A 17,035-nucleotide genomic window follows, 5' to 3' on the forward strand; every position below is an offset into this window, starting at 1 on the left:
TAAAGTAGGATTCTTGTTAGCTAGCATAAGTATACCATAGATCTCACTGCTCTTGTACAATTGATTGATCATAAGTTTGTTCAAACTCCTATGGAGCTGAATGTTTAATATGGGCTTGACGATGATAACCTTTTGGAGCAGCCCACACTTTATCATTGCTTGGTGGGTCATTTGGTGTCTTTGATGATGACTTGTCCCGATATTGCATATGTTGTCCAAGTTGTCAGTTAATTTGTTTCTGTCCCGAGAACTCTTTATATGACTGCCATGCTTTGGATTATTCGGTACTTAACAAGGATGATGGACCGATGTTTATTTTCTCTTCCAGTACTCCTTTATAACTTCATGCATATTTTGATACAAACTGGGTTGGTTATGCTTTCACACACCATTCTACTATTAGACATTATGTATTTTTTGTTACTTCTTTCATCTCTTAAAAGTGTAAGAAATAATCCACGGTCTCCAAGTCCAGCACAATGGCTGAATATCATGTGATGTCTGCTACATGCAGTGAGATTATGTAGATTTGGGGCATTCTATCAAATCTTAGTTTTCATCTCAAAGCTCCGACTCCACTTTATGTGGATAATATCAATGCAGTTCAGATTGCTTCCGACACTATCTTTAATGAGAGGATGAAGTACATAGAGGTTGATTGTCACTTTATTTGAGACAAGTATTAGTCCGGCATCATTTGTCTTGCTCATATGGCATCTTACGATCAGATTACCAATATTTTCATCAAGACACTGCCTTCTGCACACAATTCCTTGTTGCAAACTGCTACTAGTTGATAACATGCATGCTCATGCCACACATGGCTGGGTTGTATAGTTGGATGGCCATGGTAGATGTGGGTTTGTCCTATCACCTGTACGTTTGTATTATGTTTGTATTTTTATTTTTATTTTCATCTCTTATCCCTTAGTCCATGTTGGGTGGCTATGTCTATATAAGGGTATTTTTATACATTATTTTCTTCCTTGGTTGATATATATTGTCACTTTCTTCAAGGATTTGAAATAATGCAAACCTTACAAATATGGAGTTCTGTTATGCGTGGTAATTTTTCTTGATTTTCTCCGTGACCTGTCACTTGTATGTTGTCGAACATCCATTGCAGGTTATCTTGGTTGGTGTCACTCCCTTGTGTACATTGCACTAATGAATGACTAAAAATATAGTGACCATGTATCCTTCAACTCTTCACTCTCTTTTGGATGTGATCCGGACTATTCTTCTACTGGCCTACTACGGATGAGACACATAGAGAAAAGGGTCGATCATCCACTAGAGATCCTCACCATCCGTTCAAAGGTGTTGAAAATGTGGGCAAAAATCTTATTGACAGTACATCTACACCATCCATACTTGGGTATTGAAATGTGGATAAAAGTCTCATCGACCGGAGATCCACACCAAAAATAGAAAGGATTGAGATGTAGACCGTTGTTTGTAAACATCCTTTGGATGGAAAGTGAAAATCTCCAATCAGTGGGATTTTCCCTAGATGGCACACCAGTGGCGGTACCAACTAGATGAACTGTCCGGATCTACTATGCGGCGGTGAAAATGAGGAGCAAGTCTCTTTTCTTAGGCTAATAAAGCATGTTTAAATTAAGAAACAACAACTGTGTAGATGTAATCATCCATACAAAAGTAGAAGTCCAGGTAGAAAGTATAGCTTCCACATGATAACTTCGACTCTAGGGATCTGGGTTTGATATGATAATCAAGAAGCATTAAAAACGGAATTTTGGGGGGTCCACGCATAGTGCTAGAGAAGATATTATCCTGATTACGAGGAAAAGGGGAAATGGTCCATTTTTTTCTCTATGGCTTATGATGCTGTGTATAGATATAGTCCAAGTGAGCTTCGGATGTCATCCTTCTCTTCAAGCATTCTTCATCTCCATTGCCACAATCTTCCATCGCCATCAGCTGCAGAAGTTACCGGAAACCAAAATTCCAACACATCAAAATCAAACAACAAAAATAAGATCCTTTTACACTTCGGGGAATACAATAGTACTAAGTTGCACCATTCTTTTACCAAAAATAGAAAGGAAAGGGTAATATATGGACAGAGTAGATGTAGAAAGCAGCAGTGATATGGTATAATGGTAAACTCATCTCCTCTTTAGTATGAGTATATATATATATATATATATATATATATTCACACACACATATATAGAGAGGAATGCTAATATGCGCATCTTTGCACATGTGTTATGGGTACAAAATTTGAACGGTCCACATGATGCAGCACCCCTTGAAACCGCACAAGCCCAACTTTCAGCCCGATACAGAACTCTGGTGGGCCATGGCAAAAAGATACATTTTCCTCCCTTGATTTGCATTTCTCTTTGATATGGACACTAGAGTTTTGGATGAAGCTGAAAATCGGGCCTATAGAGTTTGAAGGAGTGCCGCATCATGCAGACCATTCAAATTCTATACCTATGACATATGTACAAAGGTGCGTAGGTGAGGATTCCTCTCTCTCTCTCTCTCTCTCTCTCTCTCTCTCTATATATATATATATATATAGAGAGAGAGAGAGAGAGAGAGAGATACTTAACTACGCACCAGTTCTCATGAGTTCTCGTGAGAACTTTTTGAGAAATCATTTTTGGGGATATGAGCCCAAAATTTGAATCGTCCACCTAATGCATCACCCTATGAAACCCTAAGGGCCCAACTTTTACCCTCATCCAAAGCTCTGGTGGTCCATGACAAAGGAAATAGATTCCTCCCTTAATTTGCCTCTCTTTCGTCTTGGCCTACCAAAGTTTTGGATCAGGGTAAAAGTTGGGCCCTTGTGGTTTCATGGGGTGCTTCATTAGGTGGTCGGTTCAAATTTTGAACTTATATCATCATAAATGAGTTCTCAAAAGGTTCTCAGCAGAACTCGGAAGAACTGGTGCATAGCCGGCATTCCTCTCTCTCTCTCTCTCTCTCTCTCTCTCTCTCTCTCTATATATATATATATATATATGTTGGGGAAAAAATATGACAAGTTCAGAGACTCGGTTATGGAGTGAACCAACTCTACTAAAACCGACCGAAGGATCCGAGCACATCGTTCAGATCGAGTAAGATAAAGCTAAAGGAGAGACTTGTTCGGATTTGTGGGAAATGAACCCCGACCGAAGTGGAGAGTCGAGAGCCTTATGCAAGTATAGGACACATCAAGTTGACTTGGTCAATGAGGCAGCAACGTCTAAAAAGACCTGTTAAAAGTTCTAAATCAGAAAGCCGCCCGACCGACTATAAAACCAACCCATGTATGGTTGGTTGTAGTATCAGCTATCGGATAGAAGGAAAACATCGGCCCTGAACCGACCTAGTTTCATCCAATAGTAGGCGAAAAGTCTCCTATGGAAGCCAGCCGAGATTACGAATCTATTAAGGCCGAGTCAAGCAAAGGAGAGACGGTGTAATCTTAAACACCGTCTCGAGAATTTTGTAGAAGGATCCCCGATCCCGGAAATCTCAGGATCGGGAAGTATCCATAAACAAAATATCGTGTAAATCAAATCTCCAATATATTGGGAAAGGATGCCCATACAGCGGGATCCTCTTTCTCTTATAAATAGGAGAGACTCTAAGGATGAAAAGTACGTAAAATATTCTCTCCAAAACCCCCTCAACACTATAAGACCCAGATTTCTAGCCTGACTTTGGCATCGGAGGGTCCCCTACTCTAGTCAGGGTCTCCTTTGTCTTCTTCTTGTGCAGGTAATCGAAGGAAGTCCGAGGGACGATCAGATTTTTGTATCAACAGTTTGGTGCCGTCTGTGGGAATCGATACAAAAAGTCGTTTCCTACGCTCTATCCAAAGGTTGAAAAACGTGCTTTAATGGTGGTTACTAGAAAGATGGTGCCAGAAGATCCGAATGAGGCTGCTGCCATTGAGCCGTCGGATGCAAACGCTATTCGAGGGACTCAAGGCCAGAATTTCACTACTCGACCAGCGACCTCTGCTGGGACGAACACTTAGCGGAACCGAGGTAATGAGCGACTGGATAAAGAGGTACAGGAACTCAGATCCGACATCAACATCATGAAACAGCTGTTGGAACAAATACACCGGCAGCAAGTTCCACCGGATGTTGAAACGGCTAACGCCCCACAGCAAGTTGCTGATCCCGAGCCTGATACTCTGCAACCGCCAATCCCTCAGAGAAGTTAGCACCAAGGTCCGTCCGAGCCGACCCCCGCTCATTCCGTTACTGCCGTTCTACCCCCCGCTGACCTCCAACATGAAATTGATCGGCGAAGACGAAGTCGGCCTCCAATTGAGGGAATGGCCAAAAGTAACGAACCTTGGAAAGCCGACCTCCAAGATTTCAGGAGGGAGGTGCGGGAGGAGATTGAAGACGTGAATCAGGGTCGTGATTTGTGCCAGAATCGGCTCGAAACAAAAGCGTCCCCATTTGTAGAGGAAGTAATGCAGGCCCGACTACTGGAACGTTTCCGTCTTTCACAAATTACGCCTTTCACGGGTAAATCCGACCCAACCGAGCACATCGAATGCTTCCGAACGTATATGAAATTACATGATGCCTCGGATGCCGTGATATGCCGAGCCTTCTCCCTCACCCTAGCTAACGTAGCCCGACTTTGGTTCAAACAGCTGAAACCAAAGTTCATCCGAACCTTCATAGAACTTAGTGACGCCTTCCTGACTAATTTTATTGGCGGGAAGAAGAAGTTCAAACATCCAGCGCACCTGAACAATATAGTCCAAAAGGAGGGAGAATTGTTGAAAGACTATATTAAACGATTAAACTTCGAATCGCTCCAAGTCCGGAAACATTCAGAAGAGACAACACTTAACTCCATCATACAAGGCGTAAGGGATAAGCCATTTTTGGCGTCCTTAGACAAGAATCCACCCGAAACTTTAGCGGAGTTCATGATTCGGTCAGATAAATACACAGACGCTAAGGAAACGCGAAACTTACACGAGGCCATCTAGAACGCAAAAACCACAGCCAAAGGGTCGGCCAAAAGTGAGGTTGACTCGGCCGGAGGGAAGAAGCGCAAGGACGACCGAACACGTGACGAATGCAAGTCAGGAAAGCGACCCGACCGAACATTCTCTACATACTCCCCGCTTAACAAACCTCGGGAACAGGTGCTGATGAAAATCAAAAGTGAAGGATTCATGGATTGGCCAAATAAGCTTCGGAGTAATCCAAACCAACGGAATAAGGACAAGTACTGTCACTATCATCGCGATCATGGTCATAATACAAGTGATTGCTATCATTTGAAGGAAGAGATTGAAAGGCTTATCCAAGAAGGTCGACTCAAAAAACATGTCGAGAGAATAGGAACAATAGAAGAACGACCGAGCGACAACCTAGCTATGGAAGAAATTCGGACAATAGTCGAAGGACCCCTGTGCGGCGGCGACTCAAATAACGCCTGGAAAAATCACGCCATAAGCCTCAGCTGACCTGAATCCGATATTTTGATCATAGCTCGGCCTTCGAAAGAGAGGAGGAAGGAAAAGTATTGTATCTCGTTCACTGATGAAGATGCCTGAGGGATCCATCATCCACATGATGATGCATTGGTCATTACTCTGACTATTGCTAACCGAAGGGTGTTCCGCATTCTCATCGACACAGGGTCATCAGCCGATATATTATTCACTCAGGCATTCGACAGGATCCGTGTTGAATGATCCACGTTACAACCGGTTCGTACCCCGTTGCTAGGATTCTCAGGGGGACAGATACTCCCGGAGGGGATCATTTCACTACCGCTCACAGCCGGGAATCATCCGCACCAAGCAACAACAATGGTTGATTTCCTGATAGTTGACCAATCGTCTGTGTACAACGCTATACTCGGTCGGCCCTCTCTGAGTATCCTCCAAGCCGTCGTATATACGTACCACCTCTCCATAAAATTTTCGACTGAGTCGGGAGTAGGAGTCGTCAAAGGAGATCAACAAGACACGAGGCGTTGCTACATGACAGCTGTAAAGAGACCCGCCGAGAAAGCTCCAGCAGAAGTATCAATTATCGAGTCACTAGACCCCCGGGTTGAGACGCATGAACGAGGGCAGCCAGCTGAAGATTTTGTTTCAGTGCCCTTGGTCGGGGCAGACGAGTCCAAAACGGTGCAAATTGGCTCGTCTCTGCAACCACCGTTGAAGGATAATCTGGTAGCCCTGCTCCGACGATATGCTCACGTATTTGCTTGGAGCCATGAAGATATGCAAGGAATCGACCCATTAGTGATCACCCACCGACTCAATGTTGATCCGACCTACCGGCTGATCCGACAGAAGTGACGACCTCTTGGCCTCGAAAGGTACGTAGTCATAGGAGAAGAGGTTAGCAAGCTCCTGAAAGCAGAATTCATAGAGGAGATATACTATTCAGAATGGGTAGTAAATGTCGTACTGGTGAAGAAAGCTAACGGGAAATGACGAGTCTGTATAAACTATACCGACTTAAATAAAGCCTGCCCGAAAGATAGCATTCCTCTTCTAAGGATAGATCAGTTGGTAGATAGTACCACGGGGCATGAACTTCTTAGCTTTATAGATGCGTATTCAGGGTATAATCAAATTGTAATGCATTAGTCCGATAAATCTAAAACAACCTTTGTCACTGACAAAGGCCTTTATTGTTACCGTGTGATGCCATTTGGTTTGAAAAATGCTGGTGCGACTTATCAGAGATTGGTAAACAGACTCTTTGCTCGGCTGATTGGCCGAACGATGGAAGTGTACATTGACGACATGCTCGTCAAAAGTGTACGCGCGACCGATCATATAGCCGACTTAGAAGAAATGTTCCTCATCTTGCGTAAGTTCTAAATGAAACTAAATCCGAGCAAGTGCTCCTTTGGCGTAAGCTCGGGAAAGTTCCTCGGTTTCTTGGTCAGTCAGCGAGGGATAGAGGCTAACCTGGAAAAGATAAAAGTCTTGCTTAACATGGAGTCTCCAAAAATGATTAAAGATATACAAAGATTGACTGGTCGAGTAGCAGCACTTAATCGTTTCCTGTCCAGAGCCATGGATAAATGTCTCTCATTCTTCAAACAATTGAAGGGACGACAAACGTCGAATTGGACGGAAGAGTGCGAAGCAGTGTTCCAGCAGTTAAAGTCATACCTTGGATCTCCCCTAGTCTTATCAAAACCTGAGTTAGCAGAAGCTTTGTTGCTGTATCTGGCGGTGTCCGAGGTGGCAGTTAGTTCGGCCCTGATACGTGAGCACAAAGGAAAACAGTTGCCGGTTTATTACGTCAACAAAGCACTATTACAGGCAGAGACGAGATACCCACTCTTGGAAAAGGTAGTCCTAGTTCTAGTAGTCTCCTCGTGCCAACTTCGACCATATTTCCAAGCCATAACATCATCGTTATGACAGATCTTCCATTGCGTCAGGTTCTACAGAAACCGGATGCATCCTGCCGACTTACGAAATGGGCGATCGAACTCAGCGAGTTCGACATTCAATATAAGCCGAGAGTGGCAATCAAAGGGCAAACTGTGGCCGACTTCATTGCTGAAGTAACACCGCAAGACAACGTAACGAATAGGCATACTGCCGAGCCCATTGAAGAATTAACTACTGCTTCTCCTGTCTCATCGGCCAATCTGATACCCTGGAAATTATATGTCGACGGTTCCTCCAACTTTAAGGCAAGTGGGGCAGGATTAGTTCTGAAAACTCCAGATCAGACCTACATGCAATATGCCTTAAGACTCGGATTTCAAGCGTTAAACAATATAACAGAATATGAAGCATTGTTACTCGGCCTTCGACTCGCGGCCAGCCTGGGTGTTAGGCATTTAAATGTTTTCAGCGATTCTCCGCTGGTCGTCAACCAAGTTACCGGTACATATCAAACACGAAAAGAACAATTAAAAGTGTATATGGAGAAATGAAAGAACTGATCAAAGGTTTTCAATATTGTATTATTACTCGAATCCCTCGGACAGAGAATACCAAAGCCGACCTGTTAGCAAAACTTGCATCCGCTGAAGAAGACGATATACCCAGGTCTGTTCCAATCGAGTACGTAGCAAAGCCAAGTATCGAGGAACCAGTTAGTTGATCGTACATATGATCGACACGGAACCTTCTTGGATTGATCCGATCGTTCGATATCTTAATAAGGTTGAATTGCCTGAAGACCGCGACGAGGCCGGACGATTAAAAGTCCGAGCCTCCCGTTATACCATATTCAACAGGGCATTATACAAGAAAGGTTATTACACTCCATTACTGGGATGTCTAAACCCCAGCGAAGCGGACTATGTACTACGAAAAATCCATGAAGGGATCTGCGGGAACCATTTAGGAGGATGGTCACTCGCGCATAAGGTGTTGCATCAGGGATACTACTGGCTGACCATCCAACACGATGCTCATTCAGAAATGCGATAGATGTCATAGATTCACAAATTACCCGAGACGACCTCCAGAAGAACTAACACCTATGACCGGTCCTTGGCCCTTCGCACAAAGCGGAATCGACATCATGACGCCGCTTCCAGTTGGAAAAGGCCAGACTAAGTTCACTATCGTGGCCGTTGATTACTTCACGAAATGGGCCGAGGCCGAGCCATTGGCAAGAATAACCGAACAAAAGATCATTGATTTTGTGTGGAAAAATATTGTTTGTCGGTTCGGGATACCCCAGACCATTATTACCGACAACGGGAAGCAGTTCAACAATAATAGCTTTCGAGAGATGTGTGGCAACTTCGGGATCAGAAACATGTGCTCATCACCCCACCATCCTCAGACGAACGGGCAGGTTGAGGTAGTCAACAAGATCATCAAACACCACCTCCGGACTAAGCTCGGCCAAGCCAAAGGAACGTGGGCTGAAGACTCCCGAAAATACTGTGGGCATATTGAACTACAGCACGAACTGCTATGGGCGAAACTCCTTTCTCCCTTACTTATGGCTCAGAAGCCGTCACTCTAGTCGAGATTGGATTGCCTTCAGCCCGAGTCAGTTCATTTGACGAAGAGGATAATGAACAACTCCTGGCACTCGGACTCGATCTTGTTGACGAACAAAGAGAAAGAGCTCGGCAACTTATGAGAGCTCGGCAATAGCAGGTTACTCGTTTCTACAACGCCCGAGTCAAAGTCAGACATTTTCGAGTGGGAGACATGGTTCTCCAAAAGGCGTTCCTCAACACTAAGGAAGTCGGCTCAAGAATGCTGGGACCTAACTGAGAAGGGCCCTATATCGTCTCAGCCACCATTCGACCAAGGACATATCAGTTGGAAGACCTAACTGGACAACTACTGTCTCACCCATGGAACGCCAAGCATCTGAAAACCTATTACCCCTAAAGTCCGCACGGCAAAGCAAATGAAAAAGACTTGAAAAAAAAACAGGCATGTAAACTGTGTCAAAAATGAATAAAATGAAACTGTTCATATTCATTTATAAGCGTGCTACATCGAGTTACATCTTGCTTTGATAATACATTGTTAGACTATAAAGGGGCAAAGGAAAGATCGGTCACAACGTGCAAATGTCTTCTTCGGTTAACGCTATTCTCGAACTGGGCCGGAGCTGGTGTCAGTGCAAAAAATGGAGCCGATGATGGTATTAAAATCTGAGTTCCTATCGGAGGTGATGATGGTAACAAAAATCGAGCTTCAGAGCTCTCAAGGGTCATTCGAAACGACCTCTGGAGCCTGAATCGCTTCAGGCTCGACCCCGGTACCAACTGCAACATCGTCAGGCTCAGCCTCTTCAGTCGCTGGATCCTCGGGAGGCCCATCCTCAAAACTGGAGAGGTCAAGGTCGGGGAAAAATTGCTTCACCCCTTAGATGCAAGCTTGGTACCCGCTAGCATATAGGTGGTCTCTCTCGTCCTCGAACTTCGGAGATTCAAGGAAGTCTTTTACGGCCTTCTCTCCTGCCTCTTTCATGGCCACCTCGAGCACCGTTTTTGTATCGGCCTTCAGCCGGGTCAGCTTATCCTCCGAGGCATCACGGGCCAGGCAAAATTGTCGACTCTCCTCCGTGGCCCCCTTCAGTAGCTAAGTCATTCGAGCACATTCGGCTCTAGCGTCTTCAGTCGCTTTCCGAGCCAAACTCAACTCGCCAGTCAAACGGCCGACCCTAGTGAAGGCGATCTCAAATTGGGCTTCTACCTCTGCTGCCCGTCTCTGAGACGCTTCGACGTCCGTCACATTTTTCTAAGCTTCTCCGCCTCAGTCAGGTCTACGCTGGCTCTCAGTAGGCAAGGAGCGAGCTGCAACAAAAAAAACTTGTTACTAAGTCTGATTATAGCTAAAAGAGACAAAGCACTAGAGAACGAAATTTGAAACCCCACCTAGAGCAAGACCTTGGCAGCATGGGAGAGTATCATACTCCCAGGAGCTTCGAAGATGGAAACGAATTCCCTTTCGCTCCCGGCAGAAATAGCCCAAGGCACCATATCCGCCACGGCCCGATGGAAGGAGGATTGCTCCTGCGAAGCCGACTCCTCCCTCGAACTCTCCCCTCTCTGCTCCTCTCTATGCCCTGAGACTCGTTCAGTGACTTGTGTTGGCTCAGGAGCTACTCGGGACTCGGCAGGAACATCCTCCGTCCTCTCTTCGGGGTCAGAAAGATTGACGACGGGCAGGGCGGTCGAGGTAGCGGCGATGGGGCCAGGAGGCTCGCGGTCGAGGGAGCGGTCTTAACCTTCTTTGGGGGCCGAGGCTCTGATATAAGGACTGACCGAGGAGGAGCCTTTAGCTTTGACGGTCTCAGGAGGGGTCGAGCTTCGGCCATTTCTGTGTCAGACAAAACACAGAATCAGAAAAATTCCAAGATCTGTCTTCCGGGCTCAACTTCCACAAGTCTCTGATCCGAGCTAAAGCGTTGGCTGATAACTTCGGCTTTCTCTTGGAGATATTTGCAGAAGACATTCAGTTAGATCCAAGAGGAGGTTAGCAGAACAAGACGAGGAACAAGGCATGCCGAGTCACCTGCTTTAGAGAACACCCGGGGAACGAGGGATTGGAACAGTCCAGGCTCGGCAGTTTTCCAGCGACCGCATGCCCAGAACCATCTCTCTCTCCAGTGCTTGTTAGAGGTAGGAGGGTCGGTTATCAAAGAACCACCCTTGTTCCGCCAAGCACTCAAAAAATACCAGCCGGGTTGCGAAGTATTCGGCCGAACTTGGTATAGATAGAGGAACTCGTCCACAGTCAGTGGGGGCTGCTCAGCTTCAGCCCACAACACTGCACATCCAAAAAAGTTGCTCCACCCATTCGGGACTATCTGCCTAGGAGCTATCCTGAGTCGGGAAAGAAAATCCCGAACAATGGGTTGTAAGGGAAGATGTAAGCCACATTGCATGGTTACTTGAAAAATTGCGACTATTCCAGGAGGGGGATGGTCGAGCAATTCATTTGGAAGCGGAAGTTGAAGAATTACTAAGTCAGGGACATGATACCCTATTCGAATCCTATGTAAGTCCATCTCAGTCAAAACTGAGGGAACTAGCCCCCTTTGTTCATCTCCGACCTCTTCACTCTCGGCAGCCTCTCCTTCTTCGGCCGCCGACTCAGCGATTCAAGTCGATCTCCGTAGGGGGACCGATTCAGTGGTTCCCCCAAACTCTGCCCTCATCGGTTTCCTAGGGAGAGCCGATTCAGAGGTTCCTAATTCTTCCTCCTCGTCTTCTAAGTCATCCCCTGAAAAAAAGGGGGTGGGCCTGCCCGGGGTATGTCTCAAGACAGAGGGGTCCTCAGGGGTAGGACGTTCCGCTGGGGTCCCACTGGATATCCTTGCGGAGAGCTGGAAAGCCTCATTAGCACTCATCGCCATCTCCGCCAATAAGGAAGGAGATTCCGAAACATTTCAAAAATGTTCTGTTTCGCCCTCATCATCAGAAATCTCTCCCTGGGGATTTGAAGGATGCATAGTCACTAAACGTCGAAAAGAAAAGGGGGGAAAGATAAGACTCACCGGAAGGACGATAAGCACACAGTTGAGGAGAGAAGAAGGCAAAGACGGAGAAGAAAGGTAAACCGTAAACGCAGCTGAGGAGGAAGAATGGGGAGGAAAATGAATTGGGCAGACGAAATCGTGAAAGACGATCCCGCCCTTCTTTTTATAGTCGAGCCATGTGGCAGCAGCATTTAAGGAGGAGTCCAATCGACGCCTATTTCGACTCCCATGCCCGACGCGTGGCGCACGCCGACTGACACAAGTAACATCTTCGCTACGCGTCTGGTGCTCATAAGCGGACGAAACGACTCGATGGTTGTTCGCTCGTGTGACCTCGAGTAATGATCCGTCGCGCGTCAAGAACGAAACAAGAAGCAATAAATACCCCATCATAACCTTGGTCTGCAATACAGTACTCCTTAGTGCCGACGTAACTGACACAAAGAATAGGGGGCTTACTGTTGGGGAAAAAATTATGACAAGTCCGGAGACTCGGTTATGAAGTGAACCAACTCTAATAAAACCGACCGAAGGATCCGAGCACATTGTTCGGATCGAGCAAGATAAAGTTAAAGGAGAGACTTGCCCGGATTTGTGGGAAATGAACCCCGACCGAAGTGGAGAGTCGAGAGCCTTATGCAAGTATAGGACACATCAAGTTGACTCGGTAAATGAGGCAGTAACGTCTAAAAAGACCTGTTAAAAGTTCTAAATCAGAAAGTCACCTAATCGACTATAAAAACAACCCATGTATGGTTGGTTGTAGTATCGGCTATCGGATAGAAGGAAAACATCGGCCCTGAACCAACCTAGTTTCGTCCAATAGTAGGCGAAAAGTCTCATATGTAAGCCAGCCGAGATTACGAATCTATTAAGGCCTAGTCAAGCAAAGGAGAGACGGTGTAATCTTAAACATCGTCCCGAGAATTTTGTAGAAGGATCCCTGATCCCGAAAATCTCGGGATCGGGAAGTATCCATAAACAAAATATCGTGTAAATCAAATCTCTAAGATATCGGGAAAGGATCCTCATACGGCGGGATTCTCTTTCTCTTATAAATAGGAGAGACTCTAAGGATGAAAGGTACGCAAAATACTCTCTCCAAAACCATCTCAACACTATAAGATACAGATTCCTAGCCTGACTTTGGCATTGGAGGGTCCCCTACTTTAGCCAGGGTCTCCTTTGTCTTCTTCTTATGCAGGTAATCGAAGGAAGTCCGAGGGACGATCAAATTTTTACATCAACAATATATATATATATATATATATATATATATATATATATATATATATATATATATATATATATATATATATATATATAGATATCAAATGGAAACTCTTTTGGGTTTTCAATTTTTACAAATACCACTCCCCTTTCTCACATAATCATTGCATTCCACCACATATTAACACAATTATTTTTGAGAACTCAACCATTTTTATCCTATATCATGCGCAACTAGTTGCAGACTTGTGGGCCCACCATAGTGTGTTGGGCGAGTTGAAAAATGCTAGCCTGGTTTGAATTCAGGTTGAGCAAATTTTGGTCAAGTTAGTTTGGGTTGGGAACAAACATGCACATTTGGGTTGGGTCAGGCTATGTTAGGGTTGGGTTGAGGTTGAGGTTGTGTTAGGTTGGGTTGGGTTGAGCACCAAAAACTTCATGTTAGGCACCTTGGGTTGGAATTCGAGCCCCGTTGGGTTGTGGGTGGTTCTCTTGAGTTTGGGTCGGCCTTAAGTTGACCCTCAACCCGACCCAACCTACTTAATTAAGTTGCACCCCTCGTAGAGCATGTTTGCTATCCAAACCATTCATTGTTTTCAATGCATGAAAATGGGACAATCTGCCAAGCAGGCTGATCCAACCATCAGGAAGTCCACCACCTTGGCACCCCAGGAATTTGGGCGATCCAATTATCAAGAGGTCCATCCAGTGATTTTTTGACACTTTTTTAGTTGTTATCCATTGTTTTGTATAGTGTGGCCCACATGATGATGATAACGTGAGTGGCTTGATTTTTTAGGCGATCAATAGTGGGCGACTATGGTGGATGAGTTGGATGCCATTCACCAATAACAATGACTCCACACTCTAGCAAAAGAAACTCCACAGGACAAGTACTTTGGTACAGATTCCCATGCCATCTTTATCAGATGAAAGGTGCTTCCAATAACTTCAAACAGACGGGAGGTGACTACAGTTGTCATAAAACAAAGGGAGGTATTTACAAATAATATCTCCGATAACAAATTAGTGGTTTGCTACCTGAATGCTAACACTAGCCTGTCCACACGCAAGCATACGAGCCAAAATGACAAATATAAGATCCGGCCTTTTCAGCAGTTGGGCCATACTGTTTAAGATCCTTTGTTCCGAAGAAGAAACAGGACGTTTCACTCTTCAGGTGGGCCACATCATGCAAAACAAGTGGATGGCTGGAAAATTGGTATAGTGATCTGTATGCTTTTTTCACTGTGGTGAACCCAAAGAGTGAAACGCCCAGATTTTTAGGACGCGGTTTGGCTAGTGACACGAACACTAGCCATCTAGCTGTGTCAAAGCTCTGTGAACCCCATCATGATGTATGCGTTTTATCCATACCGTCCATCCATTTGGCCTTATGATTTGAGGAGATGTTCCCAAAAATAAGGCAGATTCAAATCTCAGGTGGACCACACCACAGGAAACAATGTTGATTGAATTTCCACCATTAAAAACTTCCTAGGCCCGCTAATTTTTATTTTCCATCCAACCCGTTGATATTGTCACATAGACCTGGATGAAGGGAAAAAACAAATATTATCAGCTTGGTCAAAAACTTCTAAAGCTCTCAAAAAGTTTTCAACAGTGTGTGTTCAATCTCCACTGTTTCCCGTGGTGAACCTTACCTGAGATTTGGGTCTGGCTTATTTTTGGGCTCATGCCCTAAAATCAGATGAAAAAAATGAATGGATAGCCTGGATAAAACACATACATCATGGTGGATCCCACAAAGCTTTAAGATCAACTAGCTAGCTGATGTCCGGGTCCCTAGCCAAACATCTAAACAGGTAATAAGATGTCGGACGAAAATAAACAGGCTAGACTTCTCTCATAGTCCAACACACACACACACACACACGCTCACGCTGGTGGAATTTCCTCCCCCCCACCCCGCACACGCACACACACACTCACGCTGGTGGAATTTCACCACGTATGGGTACTCGAACCCTTGACTGGGAGTTGAAACTCCTGAGAGTCTACCACCCGAGCAAGAGTAAGGACCCACCGTACTAATGATGGTGATCCAGATCGTCCAAATCGATGAAGCAAACGTGATATACCATAATCTAAAACTTACCCTAAGAAGATGATAGTAATAATCTAAAATTTCTCTTAGAATTTGGCCTACACACTACTTAAGGTTGAACCTTTCATTTTATAGCCTTTAATTGGAGAATGTGGATCGCCTGGGACCCTTGACGCAGGAAGTTTCAGCTGTCAGAAGCTAGGTGGAACCCACCATGATGTTTGTGATAAATTTATCTCATTTGAACACAGGCTCGTGCGAGGACACGAGCTAAATAAAAAAATAAAATAAAACCCTTGAGAGCTCATTTTAAGATATGAGGTAAAAAAATAAAAAAATAAAAAGAAAAAGAAGAGGAAGAAGAAGAAGAAGATAGATCCAAAACTCCACCCCACATGAAAAATTGAAAAGGGAAATTACTAAAACCTTCTCAACTACAAATATTTCAACGGTGGGTGTTTAGTTTTCTGTCATGTGGCCTATTTAAGTTTTGGATCTGCCTCGTATTTTTCTCACGACCTAGCATGAGTTGAAAAACGGATGAATGGGGTGGATTTCTCAAACATCAAGGTGGGCTCCACTGGGATGTGTAAAATTGCTTGATAAGTATGATTTTACCCGCACCCACCAAAAAAAGAAAAAAAAAAACTCCCCACGATTTGGGTTGTCGTTGTACATGACTGCGACACATGAGGAAGATCAGTCAATCACTATTCAATATTTCCTATTCATCTTCGTACACAATTGCCTGTCACAAAATGTTTCTCACACTGGCATGTGAAGGATAGAATCCAGAACAGGAACGGTTCAGATCATCATCTAAGATCCAACGGAGGGTGGAAACCCTGCCAGGTACGGAACTTACGGGGCATCGTATACTGTCAAAACCCGTGAACCGTGTACTAGGGGCATGATATATAGTATATATAAAAATGTAGGACCCTAGCGCAAAAAAAAAAAGAAAAAGAAGAAGACAAAAGACCAAAAAAAAAAAAAAAAACATCTTACAGTCCATGAATCTTCTTCCTCTATTTCTTTTGAATGGCCCACTTCAGAAAATAGATTAACCATCACCTCCTCCTTCCCTATAATGAAAATGGTCCATACATATATTTAAGCATAAAAAGAAGAAAGCAGTTTTAGCCTCTGAGACAGTGAGAGAGGATGAGGAGGAATTTTTCTTACCTTGTTTTGGAGTTGGGAGACGGGTAGCTCTTGTTGTGTAGCATGGCAGAAGGAAAAGGAGGAGGAGGGAGAGGAGAAGCTGGCGAGAATGCTTCATGGTTTTTGAGAGAGAGAGAGAGAGAGAGAGAGAGAGAGATGAGAAAACAATGGTGGATGTATAGATATAAAGAGAAATGTTGATACACAACTGGTTGTACGTCCAACTAGTTTGCGTGTGGGGCCCACACTATACCCACTCTGCAGTAGAATTTTTGAAAGAATTTGAGAAAGAAAATGATATAAACTGATTGGCAGAAAAGTAGTGGAGGTAATATGAGAAAATCAAAAGCAAGCAGTTGCACCACCATCTCCTTCGTAGGGCCCACTTCCCCTTCCATTATTCCTCTGCATTCTCCTCCCCCACCAAGTCTCCTTCGTCTGACATATTCCATACAAAGACGGGCTGCACTACTAACTTAGTTTGCCACCATTTCTGCGGTGATTCATACTTCTCACATGTGGCAAGACTTAGAGCTATCCAGACCATCCAAATCGTGGGTCACATTGTAGATGGAACATATTTTAAAAGTAACACTAATCGAGCAATCCTAACCATCCA

At 44.5% G+C, this 17,035-nt stretch overlaps 1 protein-coding gene across 1 annotated transcript; it reads right to left on the reverse strand.

Annotated features, from left to right (window-relative positions):
• Positions 1-1,620: 1,620 nt before the first annotated feature.
• Positions 1,621-16,768, reverse strand: LOC131235269 (putative phytosulfokines 6). The gene is made up of 3 exons (XM_058232405.1): positions 16,438-16,768; positions 16,261-16,337; positions 1,621-1,944 (listed from the first exon to the last, which is right to left on the reverse strand). Exons 1-3 carry the CDS (start codon positions 16,532-16,534, stop codon positions 1,837-1,839), a joined length of 282 nt encoding a protein of 93 aa, XP_058088388.1. The 5' UTR covers positions 16,535-16,768; the 3' UTR covers positions 1,621-1,836.
• Between the last annotated feature and the right edge of the window lie 267 nt (positions 16,769-17,035).

This window comes from Magnolia sinica, chromosome 19 (assembly GCF_029962835.1).
Source record: "Magnolia sinica isolate HGM2019 chromosome 19, MsV1, whole genome shotgun sequence".
NCBI lineage: Eukaryota > Viridiplantae > Streptophyta > Magnoliopsida > Magnoliales > Magnoliaceae > Magnolia > Magnolia sinica.